This window comes from Mastigoproctus giganteus, chromosome 8, assembly GCF_048544385.1.
Source record: "Mastigoproctus giganteus isolate SK-2022 chromosome 8, ASM4854438v1, whole genome shotgun sequence".
NCBI classification, from domain to species: domain Eukaryota; kingdom Metazoa; phylum Arthropoda; class Arachnida; order Uropygi; family Thelyphonidae; genus Mastigoproctus; species Mastigoproctus giganteus.
Genome location: NC_143582.1, coordinates 105,922,902 through 105,950,036, shown reverse-complemented (window position 1 = coordinate 105,950,036; position 27,135 = coordinate 105,922,902). Strand labels below are relative to the sequence as shown.

General features: G+C 35.6%; 1 protein-coding gene across 3 annotated transcripts in view; it reads right to left on the bottom strand.

Moving 5' to 3' along the window:
* LOC150081753 (2-oxoglutarate dehydrogenase complex component E1-like) overlaps window positions 1–27,135 on the bottom strand; it is a 1,213,922-nt gene that overhangs the window by 787,041 nt on the left and 399,746 nt on the right. For all 3 annotated transcript variants that reach the window (XM_090378853.1, XM_090378854.1, XM_090378852.1), the window contains exons 7-8: window positions 24,014–24,101; window positions 8,130–8,238 (exon numbers count right to left, since the gene is read on the bottom strand). In XM_090378853.1, coding sequence (XP_090234979.1) covers window positions 8,130–8,238; window positions 24,014–24,101 — 197 coding nt within the window. The remainder of the gene's footprint in view (window positions 1–8,129; window positions 8,239–24,013; window positions 24,102–27,135) is intronic.

Genomic DNA, 27,135 nt, shown 5'->3' with positions numbered 1-27,135 from the left:
GGGGGTATACACAGACTAAAAGATTAACAGTGGCTGCAGGCAGAGGCAAAAGTGATTCTTGCACTGCTTGTATTAGAATGAGCAGCAGCCTTGAAAGCAAGGTAAGGGAGATTTCCAGGACTGCTGGGAGTCATAGGGGAACAAGTGAATACATGGGCTGTATTAGGGTAACTAAGAGTAGGAACAGGTGCATGTATACTTGAATGTACACCGATGCTAGGAGTATAGTTAATAAATTTGATGAGCTTGAAGTGCTAGTGAAGACATCAAAGGCAAATATTGTTGGGATATCAGAGACGTGGTGTCACACAGATATAAGCAGTGCAGAATTGGAATTTGGAGAGTAAAATGTGTACAGGAAGGGAGGAGAGGTTATGTTGTTAGTTAATAAACACATAAAATCAAGGAAAGTGAATCCAATTGATGTTGGTGGACAATGCAGTTTTGAGTCGTTTGGTGTGAAATAAGCAATGGAAAAGGGAAAATGAGAGTAGGTGTGTGTTATAGGCCTAATGAATCTGATGATTATGAGCAATTGTGCAGAGAAATAGAGTGGGCCAGTAAATCAGAATGCCTTACAATGCGTGATTTTAACTTTCCAGATATTGACTGGAACTTGTGGGTTGGTCACTCACACACTAGCAAGAACTTTGTGGATTTATTGGATGACTGTTTTCTACAGCAACATTTTCGAGAGGCCACCAGAGGCAGTAATACTCTTGATATCATTATCAGCAATGATTATTCATGCATTAAGAATTTGCAGATAAAGGAACCACCTGGAGACAGTGATCACAATGTACTGATGTGGGAATTACTTAAAGATGTAACAACCATCAAGGCCAAAGGGAAGGGCTTTTGCATTCGTAAAGGTAACTACAGAGATCTCATACAGTTTTTGAAGTCTGTACAGTGGTATCAACTGACGATGTTACCAATGTTGAAATCTAAATGGGAAGCCTTCAGGGACTTAACTTTGGAGGCTACTAGGCTTTTCATTCCAACTATGAAATACTCTTCAAGGTTTAGGCCTAAATGGATATCACATGAATTAATGAGGCTCATGGCAGAGAAGAAAAATGTATAGGATGCATATAAAGTATCAGGTGACACAGAAGCCTATGGCAGTTATAAACTAGTCTGTAATCAAGTCACAAAGTTTAGGCAGGTGAAGGTAGATTACGAGAAATCTTTGGCAATGGATGCAAAGGAAAACAGCAAAGAGTTCTTTTCTTATGTAAACTCTAGAAGGAAAGGGATGAATCAGATTCGACCATTTAACATACATGGGTTGACTATTGATGATCATGCTCAGGTAGCTGATAAAATGAATGAGTATTTTCCATCTACATTCCCACATGAGAAGTTGTTCAATGAGGAGAGTGCCAGAAGTTTATCAAACCCTAACAGGGAGCCAAGTGATTTTGTAATAACAGCGAGGAAAGTGGAGGAGAAATTGTTGAAGTTAAACATGAGGAAGGCACCTGGGGTGAACGGGATCTAGTTATATTAAAGGAGGCAGCAAAGGAAGTAAGCAAACCATTAGCCATTATTATGAGAGCTTTCTTGGACTCAGGGGAGATCCCTATCTACTCGATGTGTGCAAACGTATCACCAATTCACAAAAGGGGTTCAAAAGGTGACACAAGTAACTATAGACCTGTTAGTTTAACTTGTGTTCTGGGGAAAATAATGGAATCACTGGTTAAAGAAGCATTTCAAGATCATCTAGACAAGACTGCAGTAATAGTTAAGACACAGCATGAGTTCGTTAAAGGGAGGTCTTGTCTGACCAATTTGACTGGATACTATGATATGGTCACAAAGGAACTGAATACCAAAAATAATTTTGATATCATATACTTGGATTTCAGGAAAGCTTTTGATACTGTTGCACATAGAAGACTGCTGTACAAATTGGAGAGGTATGGCATTAAGGGTAAGTTGCTACAATGGGTAAAGGGATATTTGAGTGGGAGACGACAGAGAGTGGTAATCAATGGACACTGCTCTTCTTGGACAAATGTTATTAGCATGTTCCCCAGGTTCGGTGTTGAGCCCATTGTTGTTTTGTATATTTATAAATGATACTGATAAAGGTATATCAGGTTTAATGTCCAAGTTTGCAGATGATACAAAGGTTGACAGGGTTGTTAATGACAGTAAAGAGAGTATGCTACTCCATCTGGAACAAGTTGGGAAAATGGACTGAGAAGTGGCAACTAAAGTTTAACATTGACAAATGCAAAGTACTGCATATGGGTAGCAATAAATGAAGAAAAACATACCAACTGTTGGTACTATACTCAGGGAAGTAGAAAGTGAAAAAGACCAGTGGGTAACTGTGAAGTCAAATATGAAGTTCGCTGAGTAGTGCAGACGGGCTGTCAGGGCAGGTCATGGAGTCCTGTTAATGATATATAGCAGGGCTTCTTAAACTTTTTTCATTCACGACCCCATTTATGATTGCGAGTTTCTTGGCGACCCCATATAAATATAAAAGAAAGATAAATTAATATTTTTTGATGATTTATTTATTAGGTAACAATATACATATACATATGAAAATATATAGTTTTAGAATTCGTTTTGAAACATACAAAAATCTAAAATTAAAAATTGCACAAAAAATTGTAAAATTGTATTTATTATAGTTACAAAAATTATATGCCCTATTTTTCATCAAAATTGCATTTTTTGCAATAACATAAATAAAAGGGGATTCTGACTGTCTTAGTTCGCTCGAATATATTCGAACGCAGTCGTTGAGTGGTAAGTATTAAATTAAAATTAAAGTAAAAAAATTAATGAGATGGATGTGCCTGTTTTTTATTGCATAACAAATTAAATCTTGGTGGAATGTTTGACACTGCTGGACGTAAGACCTCTTCAACATTTTTTAGCGCTGAACGATACTGGGATTTAATATGTGTTAAAGCTGAGAAAGTAACTTCACATAAATACAAATTTGTATGTGGCGTTGAATGGTAGAAGTACATTTAACGCCATATCAGCGATTGTGGGAAATTCAGTTCTAGTTCCGATCCAGAATTCAGTCAAGGACTTTTTTTGAAATTGTAGTTTTAAGTTTGAGTCACTCGAAAGCTCAGCAAATTCCTCTTGAGCTTTAAGTGGCAGGTGATCAATCTCACTTAAGCCAATCCAAAACGGCTTTTGAATCCAAACTATTTTTTGGAAATCAATATTTAATATAAAATATGTACGGAACTGTGTTTCTAGCGCTTTTAAGTGATCTACAATAATTTTTGCAATAAAAGTTTTACAATGAATTTTCTCGATTATAAAATTGTCGACACTGTAAAACATTTCGAACGAATTTTTTTCTACCCTACTTTTCCAAATGTTGATCTTTTTGATAGAACTTTCAATTTTATCATTCGAAGTAAATATATCGCAATTTTTTCCTTGGAGAGACAAGTTGAGATCGTTTAATTTCGCAAAAATATCTGACAAATAACACAGCTTGGATAGCCATAAGTCATTTTGAAAAAAAGCAGCAAGTTCACATTTTTGTTCGGTTAAAATATTTCGATCTCGTCCTTTAATAGCAATAATCTTCTTAAACTTTGACCTCTTGACAACCATCTTTCTTCTGCATGTAATAATAAAGTTGTGTAGTTGGAATCCGTATCCTTACAGAGATTTGAAAATAAGCAGCTGTTAAGGGCATGGCTCTTAATAAAATTTATAATCTTAACAGCATCCTGAAGCACATCGTTCAATTCTGGTGCTAATTTTTTTGCTGCAAGGGCCTCTCGGTGAATAAGGCAGTGAGCAAAAGTTATATGATCATAATGAGCAGCTTGAAAAAATGATTTAAAACCAAAATTTTTGCCGGTCATCGCTCTTGCACCATCTGTGCATATTCCACAGCAATTTTTCCATTCTAAACCTTCAGTTTTTAAAAATTCGTCAACTTTACAATATATGTCTTTCCCTGTAGTATGGTCTTCCATAGGACGACAAAATAACAATTCTTCCTCCACGCTTTCTTTATAAACGTACCTGACATATACTAACAACTGAGCCAATTTAGTAATATCAGTTGTTTCGTCCAACTGAATTGAAAATTTTGGGCTTTCTTTAATTCTTGTAATAAGTTGCACTAATTGGTCCTTGTTAATGTCAGAAATTCTATTCGAGACAGTGTCATTCGACAAAGGAATTTTTCGAAAATCATCGCCATATTTACTTCCATGTAGTATTTCTACCATTTTAATAGCAGCAGGTAATACAAGATCTTCTCCAATGGTGAACGGCTTTTTATTTTTAGCAATACAGTATGAAACTTCATATGACTCTAGTAAACATTTTTCACTAACGGTTAAATTTTTCAAAGGATTTTTTTTCTTTATTTAAAGATTTATACAGTCTTTCAAAATATTCTTTTGGTTTATTGACATACGAAACATGCTTTGATTCAAGATGTCTTTTTAATTTTGATGGTTTCATACTCTCCGGAGCCAATAATTCATTGCAGATCAACCAAAGAGGTTGTTCATTACCCTTACAATTTTGAAATGTAAAGCCAAATTGAAGAAAGCACTCGTCATATTTTCTTTTTCGCACATAAGATGCCTGTTTTTCAATATTTTGTCCTGCCTGAGAAGAGTTTGTAGCATTATTATCTGCGTCATTGCTATTCTTATTTAAGTTCAGCCATTTATCCATGGCCAAAAATTATTTTGATCCTAAAATACAATAAATATATAAAAATAACATATTGCATATAATAATTGATTTATTAATTACCGAATAAATAAAAAAAACTAAAATCTCGTTACGGCGGAACACTGACAATTGACTACACTAGAAGAGCGTCAATACTACACTAGTTCACATTACAGTCAGTGTTATTGAATCATAGTCTCGCTGCACGTGTGCGCGCGCATTCCTCCCTTTGTGTGCAGGTGTGTGAGTGTGACTCTGCACAAATACACATCTAGATGTTATAAAATCGTGTATTTAAATATTTGACATTAAAATCTCTCGCGACCCCAGAATTTTGAGTTGCACTTTCAGTTAAACAAAAGCTCGATATTATTCAACAGTTCGAAAACGGTGCATCCAGTAAATCTTTAAAGAACCATTATAATGTTGGTGACCAAACCATACAGCAACATCGTAAAAATATAGGGTAGCTATTAGATTTAAAATCGACATCGTAAAAAATAAAGGGAAGCATCGTATTGAACACACGTGTAGTATGTGGTACTTTTTTTGTTTTTTATCTATTGCCATATTTTTTATGTAAGTTGCTCAACATTTTTCAATACAGTAAGCCCTGACTTCACAACTACGGATTTACATACAGTTTTTTTTTTTTTTTTTAGGATTTTAAAATTTAAAAAAAATAAATAAGCAATCAATAACGACAATCACGGCATGCACAAATTGCACAAGTGAGATACGGAGTAACAAGCAAAAAAAAAAAGATAAGATTCTTACAATTTATTTATGGTTTTTTTTTTATATGACTGAAGATTTCAGTGAAGAGGACACACATTTCACCATAATAATGCAAAAACCCACATAATTGCAGTTATCAGTATTTTTGCAAATGCAATAACATTGAGTTTACTACATGTTTATCATTTGATGCACTAACAGAAAAGCCCAATAACATGGGAAGTGCAAATTGTTTTTATGGTAGTGACCTCCAGAAATGTGCTTTAGTAAAATGTGAGCTTGTGCATGGTGATAATAGTGAGTTTTTTCCTTAACTCTTTCAAGATCTTTACAGAAAATTTCATTTTGACCGTTATCATGGCACCGACTAAGAGAATACATGAGAGCGGTACTAGTAAATTTACCAAGAAAAGGAAAGTGATTGATTTCGATCAGAAAATTAAACTTATAAGGATGTATGAAAATGGCCAAACATCAACAAGTATTGCGTGGAATTCAGATTTGTCAATAATAATATAGTAGCAATATGTTATTAGTCATTCCCGAGTTACGTAAAACTCGACAAAGTAAGAAGTCCTGAAATGTATGTCGGGGACTTTTGTATTTTTGGATTAACCGGGAAATCAATTATCCGGGATTTGTTTTTTTACCATCTATTCCAGAGAATCAAGAGTCTACTGTAATTAGTTAGGAAATTATAGCAGTTTAATGCCAATTCTAATTAATTATCTTGCATTAGCTTGAATATTTCGTACTTAATACTTATTGTCACTTTTATTTACTTTTACTTACTGATAAAGCATAGGGTTATAAAGAGTTTCAAGTGTTTAAGTAGTGATAAGAGTGGTTACAGTTCTTTGTTGGTAAGAGAATGTCTATTTTATCTGGTATGTGCTTAACAGAAAATTTACTATATATTAGAGGATTGAACTTACAAAGAGAGAAATAAATAAAATTTGTGTATATAATTAGAATAGGGATTTTTTTAAAATTAAAAATGGAGCTAGAAATACATTATTTCATTGAAAATGTAAATAGTTTTAATTTTTTGATTTTTGTTGATTATTTTAGATACTGCTATAAATATAACTTAGAGGAGCAACAGAAATTGCTGGATCACCATTGCCTGGCACTGGGGCCATGACATGACCCCAACAGTAAATGAACAATCAGAGATATTGGAAAGGCACAACCCCCATATAGTCTGTTAAAGATAGGTATTGTAACAATAATACCTACTGTAACAAGGAATTGTTACCAAATATATATTGTAACAATTTCTTTGCAAAGATCCTTAAATATCATTATGAATTTCTAGAATTGAAAATACGTACAGGTAACCCTCGTATAACACAGTAGTTAGGTTCCTATAAAACGTTGTATTGTGTGAAACCTTAAGAGGAGGTCTATTTTATACAGGACTAAGAAAAAGTACGAAAATAGGGTTGCGTTCCAAAAGCTAACAAAAATACACTATTTTATTAACAAAATGTTAACTAAGATAACAAAAATACACCATTCTACATTATGTGTATCTTCTGCTCTCTTTATTTCTTTACGTCTTCAGTAATCACCTTTTTAAAAAATTTTTGTAGGAGCATCGGCGACCAAGTCCATGTCACTCTGTGTATATTATGTGTCCTGAGATCAATTTTCTGTTTTGCTGGACGAAAAACCTGAGATTCCGGAAGGAAAAAACCATTCTACCCTCGCCCAACTAACTCAGCCACATTGTGAAAAAGACCCATAAAAATTCCGCCCATCATCGACTGGATTCGAACTCAGGTCTTTTCTACCAGGTGCGGGGAGGAGGGCAATTTTGTCAACTGTGCTACTCACAAGGGCTTCAGTAGTCATATCATCAAAACCTTCCCCACCTACTGACATAGCAAGTTCTACTATCACAACAATTCCATTTTCTGCCGGTTCGACCATATTTGCTGAATGAGCTGACTCTGGCCATACATTTTTTCACATGCATTTAACGTTGACGGTTTTACTTCTTTGACGAATAAAGTTGATTCTGATACAGTCCACAACTGAGAAATGTTTCCATGCCTCTATTACTTCAACAGATTTGGAATCAATTTTTTCCAAAATCCATTGTAACGATTTTTTCTGATACAATGAGTTTTAAAGGTGGATAGTAATAAAACTTTGAAATCTAGATTTTTCCACAAGTTCAATAGCACAGAACGTAACACGGGAATTTCCCAACAAATTAAATACAGGGATTCTCAATAATTGTTTTTTGACTAGCAAGTCAACAGCAGGGATTCAAAAAGAGTGAAAATTTTGCAAAATTACATCCAACATAATAGCAGGGTTTCTCCAGCACAAAACTTCAAAAGTTCCCTGCTGTGTGAGGTTTACCCCAATTCTCTAACTGTGATAGGACAAAACCATGTTATACAAGTACCGTGTTGTGTGAGGATTTCTGCAATTTATCAATCGTGTCGTAGAAGTACTGTGTTATACGAGAGTTACCTGTAATTTTTCTATAATTGTAAAAAACAGGTTTTATTCGTCAAAAAATCGTGACATGCACACAGTCTTAATTCAGAATTCTTCAAAGAAAAGGCAAATAATGGATTGAGATACTTCATGTATTTTTGATAAATGTTAACTTATATAAAATATGATAAGAAAACAAATATAATATACTTCAAAGTTACTAAGTTCACAGAAAACAAGCTTGCCTTCCAAATGGGATGGATTTGCAACGACTGCCAGTTTTATATTTTTGTTAGTCATTCGATTTAAACGTTCATGTGACATTCCTAAATGGTATTTCACATCACCGGAACCCTATTAATAAAAATAAAGGGTAGGACGAAATTAATAATAATAATAATACAGATAAAAGATCACAAAGCAAAGCATTTAAAGAATATTCATCGTATTACTATATATCGTATTACAATGTTTATAATGAATATTTATAATCAATTATAAACATTCATTGTTTATAATGATTACTTTGGTGGTGCACATCCAACCTTAACATTTACTAAAATTAAGGCCTCGCTATTTGATAGTTGTACTACAGGCCCTGAAGACAATTTGTTCTAGGCCAATACCCTTTTTATATATAAACATTGAGAGAGAGAGGGAAGGTGTGTGTGCATGCAAGTGTGCGTGCATGTGTGCTAAAACATCACGAAATATCCGGGTTTGCCAATAACATTCTATTTCATAGTGTATTGATGTGCACTTTATGCATGGTTTGATTACAAATTAAAAGGGGGTTGTTTTCATTTCAGTTTTTATAATGCAAAAACTATTAGTTATAGTATGCCTTGTAACAATAAAAACTTAAAAAGTTCAAAATTTTGGTATCCTTTAAAACGGTTACCAAAACTATCCCATGTCCACTTCTTCCTCTGCAAAAAGTTCCACGACTGTTTAATCTGGTTCTTACTTGGTATCAACTTCTATGTTTTCTTGTACTGCTGTTCATGGTTGATTTTTCTGTGTGGTTACTTTACCACTTGACTTATGTAATGCTGCAGTGCAAGCAGGTAGCAATATAGGAGTGGCAGCTTAGTGAATATTTTGTGTAGGATTTTCTAAACTCAGTATACAGTAGGAGATAGGTGCAAATGACTCCTAGGGTGGAACAGTCATTTCGCTTCGAGTCCCAATACATTTTTTTTTTTTTTGGCAATCTATCACCATAAGTTGCCTTGTTACTATTTATTGGTTTTACTGCTTTTCTGGACTCCTGGTATGAAATACTGACCTCTGCCTTAAGTTTTATTTCTTTTTCTTCCTATTACCACCTCTAGCAAGCTCGGGAACATGCAGAGTACTCTCCTTGAAATTTAATGCAAGTGGACTTAACAGCTTTATACGATGTAATTTCATGTCAATTTTGGATCACATCACGTGCATCAAGATGCATACGATGTGCAATATTCACAAATGGCAAGCCATTTGTGAATATCCATATTTCTGGCACTTGAAGCACCTTAATGGGTTTTGAACTTATGTAACATGCAGTTGTGATAACCAGCTTTGATCTCATTCAGAGATATTGGTGTATTAAAAGTAAGAATGAAGTCACTAGTCGGGACTAGATTCCCATCACTATGTATGAACACTGACTTTGCAGCTGTCACTCCTTGCGATTTTAGTTCAAAATCCCCTTTCCAATTTGGATTTCTATGACACTAGCTTGAAATCTAGGCCGTGAGTGTAGGGTTCCAGTGATGGCAATCTTGAAGATCATAAGCATCACTGAGAGGTCTCACCATGTACAGGTGCACATGAGGGGCATCGAAGTAACAAGGATAGTTCATTTGCTTAGGACAAGACTGTACTGAACACTGTAAATTAACTACTATATTACCATATCTTTGTTACCCTGGCTACCTATGATACATTACTTCTGGATAACCCATAGTTTCAGGTAAAAGGAAAAACAAATTAAATGCCATTTAAAAGTATTTTTGTTATGTAATGAAGATTGCAAAATTTCCGCTCTAACTGAGCGATAATTTGTTTTAAGAGCCTACAGTTTTAGTGAGTGCTTCGGGTCAGAAGGGTTAGCTGAATTTTATAAACATTGGAGAGTTTCATGATATATGCTATATTAACGCAGTGCTAGGAGAATGGACAGAGACCGTGATTCTCAAGTCAACAAATAACTGAGAACACCTATCAGTCAATGTAAGTGATTATGTATGAATGCTATCTTTCTACGATTTCCGAAAAAGGAAATGTGAAAGTAGTGTATACATTTTTGAAACACCCAGAGTATGTGGCGTGATGGGGGATAACTAGTCGCCCCTTTTGCTGTTATTCCATCATTTTTTTATGTCCTGAATGTTATTCGAACATTCTGGATATAAAAACAGGCTCTTGGAGGACCAAAGAAAGTAGGGAGGAGAGGAGAAGACCATGAGTTTCGACAATTCAGATCCAATAAGCCCGCACCACCAAGAAGGAGTCACTGACAGTCAGCACCCAAGATTGCTGGAAAGCCCAGAGTCACCCTCTGACTAGGCAACGCCCACCATAGACTTGGTATGCCGAATTGTGTCATAAGTATGAGAGCCTTTAATGCTCTTGCAGCGTCTGCAAGAGCATTAAAGAAATATATAAAATGGTTTCTTCCTAGTACTTCAAACATTTAAATGTTACTATGATATGTCTCAGATTTCATGGTTTGTAGATCACATGCATTAGATATGGAATCCTTATATAGTAGTTTTTGAATTAAAATAAATGTCGTAAATGGAAGCAAAAGTAATAATAACATTAATGATTGAATTAACGATGACCACTTATATAAAATATGGATATGGAAGGGAGGGATTTACATTTCCAATATTTTGTGGATCTATAATATCTTGTGTTTCTTATTCTTAGTACAGGCACTCCCCGGCTAACTTAATACTCAACTTACAGAAATTCAACTTTACGCAAGTTTTTGATGGCTGGTGAAAACTTTAAAAAATTGTGGAAACATATTTTGCATCCCGTAGGAATAAATGGAGGTATCGTGAAAATATCGTAGTGTGAACCCAATAACACATTGTTTTTTTTAGTAATTCCAAGACCATGGAAGTTGAAATTTTTGCTAATAACTAAGCTATTTATCTCTCTAAAACGTCATTTTTATAATGGAAATTGCACTACACTTTCATCGTTATCATATGTTCCGTTATAAGAATCAATTTTGAATGCCTTGGTGATATAATATTCTAAAACACATTTCTGGAGGTCACTACCATAAAACAATTTGCACTTTCCGGTTTATTGGGCTTTTCTGTTAGCACAATCTATAATAAACTGGTAGTAAACTTGATCTTCTCGCACTTGCAATATTACCGATAACTAGAATTCTGTGGGTTTTTACAATACGGTATTATGGTGAAATGAGTTATCCTTCACTGAAATCTTCAATCATACAAAAAACATAAATAAATTTTCAGACTCTTTTCTTCATTCCTATTTACTTATTACAATAGTAGTAGTAGTGGCATGTGATGCAAGAAAGCCAGTGCTTATGCAGCATCGCCACGAAAAAAAAAAAAAAAAAAAAAAAAAAAAGGTAAAGGGAAAAGGACCAACGGAAATTGCAAGTGCTAGGAAACAAAACAAAATTGATTTAGAAATCAACATAATTTATCCCCCCCCCGAGGGGGGTTAAATTAATTATCTTATAGACATTATATCTTATAAAATTCTAATAGACAAGAATGCAGTTATAGTTCACACACAACATGGGTTTGTTAAGGGAAAGTCTTGTCTAATCAATTTGATTGGATATTATAATGCGGTCACTAAGGAATTGGATGAAAAATTATTCTGATATCACATATACTTGGATTTTAGGAAAGCTCTTTAGATACTGTTGCACAAGGAAGACTACTGTACAAATTTGAGCAGTATGGAATTAAAGGTAAGCTGCTACAATAGATAAAAGGATGGTTGAGTGGAAGAAGACAGAGAGTACTAATCAATGAACGCTGCTGTTTGTGGATTAATATTATTAGTGGAGTCCCCCAGGATTCAGTGTTGGGGCCATTGTTGTTTTCTGAATTTATCAATGATGTTGATGATGGTATCTCAAGCTTAATGTCCAAGTTTGCAGACAATTCAAAGGTTGGCAGGAGTTTCCAAAATTCAATTATAGAAGTAGATTTGTGCTGCATTTGCAATGCCTGATCCTCTTTCATCTCTAATAACTCCAATTTCCCAGCCGCTTTTCCAACAAGTATTATTTCAGAAATTGGAAATCCATCTTCAATAATATCACAAATAAATGGGTTCACAAAATATGCAAATGTAGATTTCAAACTTTTCAAATCTTCAAACCTATGTTTGAAAACTGCTTGCAATTCTTCCAGTTTTTCTTTGTATTCGTCTAACTTTTCTTCTTTGATATTAATTATATTTGCTTTTACTTGTGGAAAATGATTAAATATTTGTTCTTAAGATTGTACAAAAAAAGCCGAAGTTTAGCTTCAAAACTAAATACGGTTTGTGACAAATCAATAATATTTTTTTCCTTTCCTTGTAAAGCCAAATTAAGTGTTTGCAAATGTTCATTATAGAATTTGCAAATTCTATAATGTCTGTAAGGAACATTAAGTCAGAAAGCCAAGTTTCATTTTCTAATTCTGGGTATTTTTTTCCTTTTTCCTTTGTAAATGTTATGACAGAATTTAGGAGTTCCACAAAACGGCTCAAAACATTGTAAGTTGACAGCCATCTTATAACACACCATAGGGGTAAATCACTGGGTAAATCACAAGTCATCTGTTTCGTCATTCACTCGCAACTCTTCTAAAAAGTTCTTAAATTGACAATGTGTTTTGGCATTTGTTCTAATTTAAATTCACAATTTGCAAAACAATCTTCACACATTTTCGTATTTGAAGTACTTCGCTATGAGATGCTCGCGGTGAATTATGCAGCGAAGAGGTAAGAAACGTGGAATTTTAGGATCGTTGTTTAAAAGACCAATGAGACCTTGGTTTTTCCCTATCATTACAGGAGCTCCGTCAGTCGCAACACTTACAAGTTTATCACGAGGCAATTCAAACCTGTTCAATTCAAACCTTGATCAAGCGCATTTCTAACATTGATACTGCGAGTTTTTTCGATAAGAGCTACTAGGTAAGTTAGAATGTTAGAAACATTCTAACATTTCTTCCTTCACATTTACGTCTGCAGATACATAGCGGACAAAAACGGCCAATTGTGGAACATCCTGAATGTCTGCAGACTCGTCAAGAGCTAAACTAAATGCTGTACAATTTTTCAAATCACACATTGAACTATTTTCAACATTTTTACTAATTGAACCAATACGATGCTTAGTTGTACGGTGTGACATAGGAATCTGTGCGATCAATTTATGCAGTTTTGTATCATCTGGATCCTAAACTTTAACCACTTCTTCCAAGTTTCTTTTAATAAATTCTCCTTCTCCATATGGACGTTTGGCACGAGCAATATTCCAAGCTAACAAAAAATTAGTTTTGTTTGCTCTGTCATCTTCGCGACTAAAATAAGACAAGAGTCCTTGTTGCTTATGAAGACCAGATTGCAAGGACTTAAGTTTCTCTGTTCGCAATTTTGAATTGAGTGGATATTGAGTTGAAAAGTGGGGATGACTTACTTTGAATTGTCTACATAAATTGCTTACTTTGTAGTTTACAATTGTAAATTTACAAATAAGACAACGACTTTCCATTATTGTCAATGAAAGCAAAATTTTCTACCCATTCTTCTTAAAAGATTCTATTTTCTTGTTCGTATTTTCGTTTTTTGATATTTTCTGAGGTCATGTTATCAAAAAATTTAAATAAATTTAATTCCAAAGTCTGAAATTGAAACTCTTATGGGAGATTTGGTCACATTTTCTACCCACTCCCAGTGTAGTGTTGCACAAGTCCGCTGATGGCGCCAGCAGTGTAAATGCGCGCGGATTTATTTATAATCAAAATAAAAATAGCAAAATATCTATACATAAAAAAAAACTAAACACAACATAAAATCCGTATAACAAAATATTAGTTACTTAGTTAATTTAACAAGATCCATTGAAAAAAAAACGAATTTAAATTTTCAATGGGAGCCGCACTTAACTCAATGAAGAGGCACATGCGGTTCTGAGAGCTGCATTTGCCAACCATTGCTATATAAGCTTGCTTTCTTGCATCATACGCCTCTACTAATGCTGATGCTAATACTAATGTTAAAACTGAACAACAAATTTTGGGCCATATCTTGTTACGGGCATGAAAGTAAGTTTATTTTATAGATTTTGTGGTTCTAAACATGGAAATAGTGCTTAAAATGACAGACTGTCTCTTGTTTTCGAAAAAAAAAGTAGTGTTTTATATTTACTCAAGGTATTTTTTATTTACAATGAGTGATCACTGAATTATGACCTAATACTTCGTAGGTCCTCCTTTTGCCCTCAGTACAGCAGCTATCCGGCATGGAATTGTTTCAACAAGATATCGGAAACTTATGGCCAACCAAGCTGTGTGTAATGCAATCAGCAATGCAGGTATGGAGGTGATTGGCATATCCAGACCCCTGATATACCTTTCCATAGTGTCCCACAAGTGCTCTATGGGATTGATATCGCGGAAGTTCAGAGGCCAATCGATATGCTGGAAGTCAGAACTCTGTTCCTCAAACCATTCCTGTACAACAAGTGCCCGATGGCTCGGCGTATTGTCATCTTGAAAGACACCATCACCATTCGGGAAAAAGTGTAACATAGCGGGATGTACACAGTCAGCAAGTAGTTGACGATAGTGGACACTACTGATACATTGTTTCACATGCACCAGGTTCCAAGTTCCTGCCAGTGAATACAACCGGCTTCACTGGCTTGCATTTTTGATACCATGCATGATGGAACAAGAGCCTCATGTTGTTGACGCCAAATCCGTACATGGCCATCCACAGTGTGGAGCAAATAATGTGACTCATCCGACCAGCACACCTTCTTCCAGTCTTCTAGCATCCAACTTGCATTGCTCTTTGCACCAGGCGAGTCTTTTACACTGATGAACCTTGGTTATGAGAGGATGCCGTAGGGGTTGTCTGGTGGTATAGCCCATACGTGTGACCATGCCAGATATTGTCCAGAGTTGGCCCATGTCGTATTGGGTAGTCAACTCTTCAAGAAGTAAATTGTATATGCCAATTTTTAGAATAATTTTTTTTTTAGAATATTTGTGTAATAATATTTTTCATGTAATCTCTGATTTCTGTGTAACTTTTCTAGAATAGTTTGTTTTTTATGTAATATTTGTTTTAATATTGTAGAACGTTTTGTGATAGTTTTTATGTTATTTGTGATATGGAAAATATTTCATGTTATTTTTTATTTGCAATATTAAAATTTTATTATGAAAAAATATATATATATATATATGTCCGAGGGGCTCACATCTGGTGAGTATGGGCTTGACATACACAGGGTCCTGAGCTGGATATCATTCTTCTCTTTCTTTGCGATTCCCTTCTATTTCTCTCTCTCCCTCAGGATAATTCAGAATTTTTTTTTTTTTTTTTGCCTTGTGCAGCATAAGCCTCAGGCTTCCTTGGCTAAACATAATAAGAATAATAATAAATCAAAATACCTAAAAGAAATGCAAAGCATGTTTCACATAAAACGATTTACCATGTGTGGTTTGGATAGATTTTTTTTCATAATAAAATTTTAATATTGCAAAGAAAAAATAACATGAAATATATGCCTTATCACAAATAACATAAAAACTATCACAAAACATTCTGCAATATAAAAACAAATATTATGTAAAACACAAACTATTCTAGAAAAGGTACACAAAAATCATACATTACACAAAAAAAATTATTACACAAATATTCAAGAAAAATTTATTCTAAAAATTGGCATATGCAATTTACTTCTTCATTAATATTTGTTGTCGACCTTCTACTTTGCTCAATAGTTGAGTGATGATTATGGAGGAAAGATTTGACATAACAATCAGGTTAAAATTGAAGCAATGGTATTAAATTTAGATTTATGGTCATCATATCTGCAATGTGTTTAATTGTCAAAGATGTTCTTTTAATTGTTACAATTTTTTTTTTATTCATTATGCTGAAAACTTGCTCAGCTTCATCACTGCTAATTGCAATGGTTTCAAGGATATTTCTGGATTTCTGAAGTGAAACTTCTTTAGGCACGCCCCAGGCAGGTTTCACATTGGAGAAACTTGAATCCGTGGATTGAAAAAATCATCACAAAAATGCAACACAAAATGATTCGTCACTCCACCAATGTACCACTCTGTATGAGGCACAAGTGACACAGCACCGTACGTAGCAGCTACATATGACACAACCAGTAGCCCTACAGTGTGGCAATGGTTTAACTATAATGCAAGTGGCATTTACTTTTTAAATCGCTATATCTCAGCTTCTAGCAATCCGATTTAAAAAATTGTTAAAACCAAAATATTTCTTTCTTCATTCTCTACCATTCATAAAAAATTTTGATAGAAAAAAACTTAAAATTCAATGGGCCTAAAACTAATAGTGAGTGTTGTAAGGCGTAAAGAGCACATATACATGCTATGCGACCACCGAAACCACCTGTTTGTAATAAACTTGTAAAAAATTTATAAAATATTAAACCACTGTAACACTGAAATAATAAACGTTTCAAAAGATTCTAAAGAATTTCACTTAACTTCCACAATTTTTTAATCGATTTTTAAACAATTTTTTTTTTTAACCGAAAAGGGAATTTCACTCAATTTTAAAGATACACTGTCTTCAACAAAATCTCTAAAATCATTAATTTTTATTTCATATTTTCAATTCACTTCAATTCTTGTCCTGGTCGCCTAATTTACACTAAAAGTACAAGAAGTAAATGAAGTTGATGAATTTGAGGTGCTGTTGTAGACATCAAAGACATGGTGTAACACACAGGTAATGAATGAAGAATTGTAATTTGGTGAGAACAATAAGCACAGAAAGGATAGGCAGGATGGAAGGGGAGGAAGAGGGATGATGCCCTTAGTTAAGAAACAGACTAAGCAAGTGAATCCAGTTGACAAGGGTGGACAGTGTATTGTTGAATTAGTTTCGTGTGACATAAGCACTAGGAAAACCAAGTTGAGAGTAGGAGTATGTTATAGGCCTAATGACTCTGATAAGTACAACGAACAACTCTAGAGAGAAATCAAGTGAGCCAGTAAATCAGATTGTCTTAGAGTGTGGGATTTTAACTTCCAGGATATAGACTGGAACTTGTCGGTTGTTCACACACTGGCAAGAATTTTGTGAATTTATTGGAGGATTGTTTTCTACAGCAGCATGTTCAAGAGGCAACAAGGGAGTAATTAGCATTAGCATTGCCACATGATGCAAGAAAGCAAGCTTATATAGCATCAGTCAAAAAAAAAAAAAAACCTTATTTCACCCGTCCACTCGCTGCAAATGTTTGTCAAGTTCTGCCTTGAATCCATTTAAGCTATCAACTTCTACAAAGACAGATGGAAATTTGTTCCAGCAATCAGCCACCTGCATGCTAAAGGCAAACTTCCGCACATCTATCCTACAACCGTCTTTCCTCAACTTGAATTTATGCCCTCTCAGGCGATTATTCTGAGCAAGAGGAAGAATCCCATCAGCATTGAGCATGTTCAAACCATTCAATGATTTATACACCTCAATCAGATCACCTCACAGTTGCCTAGTCTCCAGACACTGAAATTTGCAAAACTTAAGCCTTTCTTCGTTAGAGCAATCCTTTGTTCCATTCACTAATCTTGTTGCCCATCTCTGTACTTGTTCCAACAGCTCTACATCCTTCTTAAAATGAGGCTTCCAGACCTGTATACAGTACTCAAGGTGTGGCCTGACCATTGCTTTATACAAGGGGATAATCACTTCCTTATCCGTGCTAGAAAAATTGCTGTATTTCATTGACAAGACACCATGAGCTACCCTTGCAGACTGTCTGCACTGCTCATAAAACTTTACATCTGCCTGCATAAATACCCCTTAACATTAACTGTTCGATTGTTGACGAACTACTGAGATAGCTCACAAACTGAATTAGTATTTTGTATAACTAAGAGCAAAGTGGAGGAGAAATTAACATAAGAAAGGCATTCTAAGGTGGATGGGATCTATCCAGTTATATTATAGAAAGCAGAAAAAATAAAATATGCAAACCCTAAGCCATAATTATGAAAGCATCCTTGTAGTCAGGGGAGATCCCCATGGACTGAGGATGTGCAAATGTGTCCCCAATTCACATAGGGAGATCAAAGGATGACATGAGTAATTGCAGTCCTGTAAGTTTAACTTCTGTACAAGGGAAAATAATGGAGTCACTGGTTAAAGAGGCAATGCTGGATCACCTAGACAAGACTGCAGTTACAGTTCAGACACTGGGTTTGTTAAGAGGAAGTCTTCTCTGCCATATTTGATTGGTTACTATGATGTGGTCAAAAAAGAACTGGATGCAAAAAATAATTTTGAAATCCTATAATTGAATTTTAGGAAAGCCACTGATACTGTTGCACATCGAAGGCTACTGTACAAATTGGAGCAGTACAGCATTAAGGGCAAGCTACAAGGGATAAAAGGATGGTTGAGTGGGAGAAGACAGAGAGCAGTAATCAATGAACACTGCGCTTCAGGAAATAAGGTTATTAGTGGAGATCCCAAGGCACATTGTTGTTTTCAGTATTTATCAATGATACTGATGAAGGTATATCAGGTTTAATATCTAAATTTGCAGACGATATGAAAGTTAGCACGGTTGTAAATGACAGTAATGATAGTACACTATTGCAACAGGATTTTTAAAAGTTGAGCAGATGGGCTGAGAGGTGGAAACTGAAGTTTAACATTGACAAATGTAAAGTACCGCATATGGGTAGCAGTAACTCCATAGTAATGTACCAAATGGGAGGTACTACACTCAGAGTAGTGGAGAATGAAAAGGACCTGGGGGTTATTGTACAGTCTGACATGAAGTTTTCTGAACAGTGCAGACAGGCTGCAAGAGTAGCTTGTGGTGTCTTGTCAATGACACTATTGTCAGGGAGACGGGGAATATAGTATGCAAGAAGTATAGGTGGAACAGGACCACGGTATGTCCACCAGGGGCAAAAGTTGATGATGTTGTAGAGCAGATATCATCTTTTAAAGGCACAAAAGGTCATATTATTGTACACGTTTGAACTAATCACATTAACAGAAAGAAAAGAGATATGCAGATTTATTCGACAAGTACAGAAGTTTTCTGAACAGTGCAGACAGGCTGCAAGAGTAGCTCGTGGTGTCTTGTCAATGACACTATTGTCAGGGAGACGGGGAATATGGTATGCAAGAAGTATAGGTGGAACAGGACCACGGTATGTCTCCCAGGGGCAAAAGTTGATGATGTTGTAGAGCAGATATCATCTTTTAAAGGCACAAAAGGTCATATTATTGTACACGTTTGAACTAATCACATTAACAGAAAGAGATATGCAGATTTATTCGACAAGTACAGGCCAATGTTGAAAAAAAAGTTGCGAGTTAGGGTTGAATGTGAAAGTGTCTGCAATTCTGCCCAGACACGATAGGAGGGAGTAAATGATGAGAGCCTTATCAATCAATTCGGCCCTGGAGAGATTGAGCAAGCCTCAAGGGGTAGAATTTTTTTCAGCCCGGTCTGTGTTTGTTGACAGGAGAGACTGCTTCTACAGGGACGGGGTACACTAAAAATAGAAAGGGTGCAAGAATATTTGCCGATGCTATCAAGGCAGTGTTAAGTGGATCGGAAAGCTGCTAGCTTGGGGGGGGGGATACATAGACTAAAAGGTTAACAGTGGATGCAAGTAGAGGCAAAAGCAATTCTTGCACTGCTTCTATTAGAATGAGCAGCAACCTGGAAAACAAGGCAATGGAGATTTCCAGGACAGTTGGGCATCATTAGTGGAACAAATAAATACATGGGCTGTGTTAGGATAACTAAGATTAGAAACAGGTGCATGTATACTTGCATGTACACCAATATAGTTAATAAATTTGAAGATATTGAAGTGCTAGTCAAGACATTAAAGGCACATATTGTTGAAATATCAGAGACATGGTGTCACACAGATATAAGCAGTGCAGAAATGGAAGTTTGGAAGTACAATGTCTACAGGAAGGGAGGAGGGGTTATGCTGTTAGTTAAGAAACACATAAAATTTAAGGAAGTACATCCAATTGATGTTGGTGGACAATGCAACGTTGAGTCTCTTTGGTGTGACATAAGCACTGGGAAAGGAAAAATGAGATTAGGTGTGTGTGTTATAGGCCTAACCAAGTGGGCCAGTAAATCAGAATGTCTTGTAATGGTGGATTTTAACTTTCCAGATATTGACTGGAACTTGTGGGTTGGTCACTTGCACACTAGCAAGATTTTTGTGGATTTATTGGATGACTATTTTCTACATCAGCATATTCAAGAGGCAACCAGACGGAGTAATACTCGTGATCTGATTATCAGCAGTGATTAATCATGCATTAAGAATTTGAAGATAAAGAAACCACTGGGTGACAGTGATCACAATGTACTGATATGGGAATTACTTAAACTACCATCAAGGCTAGAGGGAAGGGCTTTTGCTTTCATAACGTTGACTATATTGGTCTCAGACAGTTTTTAAATTCTGTACACTGTGATCAACTGATGATGTTACCAACATTGAATTCTAAATGGGAAGCCTTCAGGGAGGCTACTAGGCTTTTCATTCCAAGTAAGAAATATTGTTCAAGGCTCAGGCCTAAATGGATGAATTAATTAGGTTCGTGGCAGAGTAGAAAAATGTATGGGATGCATATAAATTATCAGGTGACACAGAAGCCTATGGCAGATATAATCTTGTCTGTAATCAAGTCACAAAGGAGGTTAAGCAGGTGGAGGTAGATTATGAGAAATCTTTGGCAAAGGATGCAAAGAAAAACAGAAAAGAATTCTTTAGTGATATAAACTCTAGATGGAAAGGGATGAATCATATCTGACAACTTAACATAGATGTTTGACTATTGATGATCATGGTCAGGTAGCTGATAAAATGAATAAGCATTTTGCATCTACATTCACACATGAGGAGTTATTCAATGAGGGGAATGACAGAAATTAATCAAACTCTAACAGGGAGATAACTCGGAAAAAAATGGAGGAGAAATTGTTGAAGTTAAACATAAGATATCCACCAGGGGTCGACGGATCTATGCAGTTATATTAAAGGAGGCAGCAAAGGAAGTAAGCAAACCCTTAGCCATAATTATGTGAGCTTCCTTGGATTCAAGGAGGTCCCCATGGACTGGAGGTGTGGAAATGCACCAACAATTCACAAAGGGGGTTAAAAAGGTGATAAGTAACTATAGACCTGTTAGTTTAACTTGTGTTCCAGGGAATATAATGGAGTCACTGGTTAAAGAAGCATTGCAGGATCATCTGGATAAGACTGTAGCAATAGTTAAGACACAGCATGGGTTTGTTAAAGGAAGGTCTTCTCTGACCAATTTAATTGGATACTATGATGTGGTCAGAAATCAACTGAATGTCAAAAATAATTTTGACATCATATACTTGGAATTCAGGAAAGCTTTTGATACTGTTGCACATGGAAGACTGCTGCACAAATTGGAGAGGCATGACAATAATAGTAAGTTGCTAAATGGATAAAGGGATGGTTGAGTGGGCGATGACAGAGAGTGGTAATCAGTGGCACTACTATTCGTGGACAAATGTTATTAGTGGAGTTACCCAGTGTTCTGTGCTGGGCCCACTGTTGCTTTGTGTATTCGTCATTGATACTGATGAAGGTAAATCAGGTATAATGTCCAAGTTTGGCAGGGTTGTTAACAACAGTAAAGATAGAATGCTACTCCAACTGGATCTAGATAAGTTGGGCAAATGGGCTGAGAAGTGGCAACTGAAGTTTAATATTGAGAAATGCAAAGTAATGCATATGGGTAGCAATAACCCACGAGAAACATACCAACTGTGTGATACTACACTCAGGGAAGTGGAAAGTAAAAAAATACCTGGAGGAAATTATGCAGTCAAATATGAAGTTCGCTAGTCTTGTCAATGATATATGGGGGAATTTTGCTAGCAGGGACAGGGAGGTGATTATCTCGTACAAGTCAATGGTCAGGCCACACCTAGAGTACTGTGTACAGGTCTGGAGGTCTTATTTTTGGAAGGATGTAGAGTTGCTAGAACAAGTACAAAGAAGGGCAACATCATTTGTGAGGGAGAACAAAGGGGTGCTCTTACTAATAAAGGCTTAAGTTCTGTAAATTGCAGCGCCCGGAGAGTAGGCACCTGCGAGGTGATCTGATTGAGGTGTATAAGGCCTTGAATGCTGATGGGATTCTTCCTCTTGCTCAGATTAAGAACCTGAGGGAACCTAGATTCAAACTGAGGAAAGACAGTTGTAGAATAGCTGTGCGAAAATTTGATTCCACACAGTCTGTTCTACCAATCAGAAATGATTGGTGGAACAGACTTCCATCTTTTGTTGTGGAAGTTCATAGTCTAAATAAATTTAAGGCTGAACTGGAAGGACATTTGGAAAGAATGGAGGGATAAAATGTGAGGGTTTTTTTTTGGCTGATGCGGCATGATCTTGCTTTCTTGCATCATATGCCTCTACTAATGCTAATGATATACAGGAACTTTGCTAACAGGGATAAGGATGCGATTGTCCCCCTATATAAGACAATAGTCAGGTCACACCTTGAGTACTGGATACAGGTATGGAGTACTCATTTTAAGAAGGATGTAGAATTTCTGGTACAGAGAAGGACAACAAGATTGGTGGATGGAACAAAGGGTTTCTTTTACAACGAAAGGTTTAAATTCTTCTAAAATTACTGGGTCTGGAGACTAGGCACATGTGAGGCAATCTGAATAAGGTGTATAAGGCTCTGAATGGGTGTATAAGGTGTATAAGGCTAATGGGATTCTTCCTCTTGCTCAGATTACTCATCTGAAGGGAGATATAAATTGAAATTGAGAAAGAAAATTGGAGAATATATGTGTGTAAATTTGCCTTTAGCTACGGGGTGGTTGATAGTTCGAACTTCTATATCTTATAGTGGAAGTCAACAAGTTAAATAAATTCAAGGCATAACTAGACAAGCATTTGGAGTGAATCGATGGGTGAAATGGGTATGTGTTTTTTTTTTTTTTTTTGGCTGATGCTATATTCCTCTACTAATGCTAATATAGGCCATCTTTATAGCTTGAGTTAAAGGATGCTTTCTTGAAGCTAATGTGACTTCTATACATATGTAACAAAAGTCACCCAGACTATTCCCAAGTACAGGGCATATTAATCTTAAAACAACACAAATGATGCACAAAAATATGAATCTTAAAGAGAACAACCATTAAGTGAGAACAAATCACCCAGTCACATTCCATGATTACTGTAACAGAGCTGAAGCTGCATTTGAGGTGACAACCTATCACCTGATGCAGAGTGAAGCGACAGTTGCAAATCACATAGTAAGAGTGGGGCGGTACTGAAACTGCAGTGTCAGCATGCGTTTTGGCAAGACCCGCAGTTGATAATGTAGAGTAACTCGATAATAAAATTTGAAAACAAGAGCCAATCGACAAATTTTGATGTGATTTTCATGTTCAACAGCATAAAATTAGTCAAAATTGGGTATTTTCATTTTCGTAACATTTTACGTGTTGATTATTGTAATGTAGGCTGCAATGAAATATTTACAATGAAATTGTGATCTCTATGGCTTTGACCATCCAGAGTTTAAACAGACATCAATTATTATTTATAGCCCGTAACTTAAAACAAAGAAGTGGAAAATGTACCTAGTTTTTTAGTGATTACTAGCATTATGAATAAAGCTCTCTTATACTAATTTTTCCAAATAGACAGAGATAACTTTAATTTTGTCAAAGATGCTGTATGGATTTTACTTGTTTTCAGTTAAGGAGATGATCTTCTTAATAATGTAAGATAATATACAGAATTATGTAGATATACTATTATATGTCATATTATTTCTTATATTATGATAAAACATGTTAAATTACCTCATCTGCTGGTTCCAATCCACTAAACTGGGTAAATACTTGTTCGAGCGGCTTGCGACAAACATTAGCCAAAACATTTAATCGACCTCTGGAGGATGGGAGAAAAACAGACAGAGAAAATTATAAAAACTGTGAATCATTATATAATAATAATCTATATTGATATGTAACTTTAAATATCCATAACAGCTTCAACTGAATTTAAGAAATTTTTAAACAGTTGAAAATTTAATTGAAGAAACTCATACTGTACTTGAATTATGGCCACCCTAACTCTTTTCAAAAGAATTTTCTGATTTTTTATTTAAAAAGGGTGTGTTTTTGCTTCCGAAGAAATTTATTATCTTCATCGTCATCATCATCAGCCATTTTCAAACCACTGCAGGATGAAGGCCTCTCCAGCAACTTTCCAGTTCCTTCTGTTTTGTCAAATGGCCATCCATTTACTACCCACAAACTCAAGAATTTCATCTATCCATCTCCGCCGTTGTCTTCCACGTTTTCTTCTAGCTCCTCTTGGGTACCATTCTGTTATTTTCTTAGTCCATCTGTCATCATGACTTCGAGCTATGTGTTCTGCCCAAGACCATTTTAGTTTTTGGTTTTGATAAGAATGTCCTTTACTTGAGTTTGCTGCTAATCCATGTGTTTCTCTTCTTATCTAACATTCTGATTCCCAATATAATTCGTTTCATTCTTCGCTGTGTAGTTCTCAGCTTCTCTTCCATTCTTTTGGTGAGTGCCCAAGTTTCACTTCCATAAGTCATGGTGGGGAGTATACATTGGTTCATTATTTTACATTTCACACAAACAGGGATATTGCTCTTCAGTATGTGACTATATTTCCTGAATGCCATCCATCCAAAATTTATTCTTCTCTTGACTTCCAGCAATTTATCATTATTACAGCTAATAACTTGTCCGAGATAAATATATGACACCGCCTTTTCAATTACTGCTCCTTCAATCATTATGTCCCATTCTGTGGCACACTTGTTCATCATTACTTTTGTTTTAGCCATCTTTAGACCAAAATCTTTACTAATTGTGCATAACTGATTAAGATTTTCCCCTAATTCTTTGGGATCGTGGCTTATGACCACAAAGTCATCTGAAAATCATAAATGGTTTAGGTACTCTCCATTCACATTAACGCTTTTCTGCAACCAGTCTAATCTTCTGAAAGCTTCCTCAAGGGTAGCAGTAAACAGCTTCGGAGATATTGTGTCTCCTTGTCAAACTCCTTTCTTGATTTTAAATTTGCTACTGTCTTTGTCTAGTCTTATCAAGGAGGTAGCATTCTCATATATTTTCTTCAAAATCATAATATATGGGGTATCTATGCCTTGTCTTTCCAGTGCCCGAAACATTGCCTTATGCTGTATGGAGTGAAATGCCTTTTCATAATCCACAAATGACAGGCATAATGGTGTTTTATATTCATTTGCTTTCTTCATTAGCTTTGATATTATGTGAAGGTGATTCATAGTTGAGAATACAGTACTATCATAAACCCAGCTTGCCCTTTCAGTTGATTCTCATCAAGTATTCTTTCTAATCTGTTATTAATTACCCTTGTGAACAACTTGTAGATGTGGAATAACAAGCTAATTGGTATAAAATTTACAATTTCTGATCTATCTCCTTTCTTATGCAGCAAAACTACGATTGCATTATTCCACTTCTTAGGCATCACACCTTTTCTAATGCACTTTGTGAAGAGCCTTGCCAGTTTTTGTGTTGTCTCTTCCTTTCAATTTTAACAACTCTACAGTAACTTCATCTTCCCCCTGGGCTTTCTGATTTTTCATTTTCTTCAATGCATGTTCTACTTCATCAGGAAGAATATCAGGTATGCCGTATGTGTTGCTAATTTGCGATCCATCTTCCCCACTGCTGGCATCATTCTCTTGCTCCTTGTGTAATTCTCTATAGTAGTCTTCTGCTATTTATAAGTATGCCATCACTATTCTTCAGTTTCAGTATCATTTGTCTTTCTGTATTACTGCTCATGGCTGCTGATTTAAGTACTTTGTTTTCCCTTAATGCTTGTTCTACTTTTCTTGTCTTAAATCTTCTTATATCCTCTCTGAGTCTCTTTCTAATGGCTTTGCATAAATCAGTATACTCAATTTTCTCCTTGTCAGTGTTTATCTTGCTCTTCATTTGTCGCCCTCAGTTCATCATAATGTGTTTCTTGACTAATTTTTATTTCTTCTTTGAATTTATTTTTCCTTATATGTTTCTTGGGCTTTATCACTTTCAGAAAGTTGTAATATTCCTCGTCGATATCTTGATCCTGAGCAGTCTGCAGAAGCTCAAGCTTGTTCTTAAGATCCAGTACATACTGCTTTTTCTACTCTTCTGTTATCTCAAAGACCTTTGTATTATTTACTTGAGTCAGTTTTTTCCTTTCCTACATCTATATCAAGTGTACATCTTACCATTCTGTGATCACTTCCAACATTTACCTTATTCACGACGGTAACATCATTCACGATATATCTTCTGTTATTAGTATTATTATTATTAGCCATATGGTGCAAGGAAGCCCAAGGCTTATGCTGCACCAGCCAAAAAAAAAATTCCCAAGTTACCCTGAGAGAGAGAAAGAAATAGAAAGGAATCACCAAGAAAGAGAAGAATGATGATATCCAGCTCAGGACCTTGGGTGTACCAAGCCCATACTCACCAGATGTGAGCCCCTGGGGTATAGTGAGGATGAATTCTATTTCATTAGTTGGTAATCCATTTGGATTCTTCTATGTCCACTTTCTGTTCACCCATTTTCTTGAAAAAAGTGTTCATTACTGACAATCCTTGAGATTCTGCAAATTCTACAAGTCTTTCACCTCTTTCACTAATTCCAAAATTTCCTATAGTTCCCCTTTCTGCACTGTTTTGTCTTTTCCAACCTTAGCATGGAAGTCCCCCATAATAATAGTGTAGTAGGTTTTCTGCTCATCTAGAAGACTCAATTTCGGTGTACATTTCTTCAAACTCTTGATCATCATGGCTCGTCATTATAACTCTTGATCATCATTATAACCTTTAGCTTGTGACTCTTAGAAATCTTGAGTATTATTCTTGACACCCTTGTTGATGTACTTTTGAATTCCAAA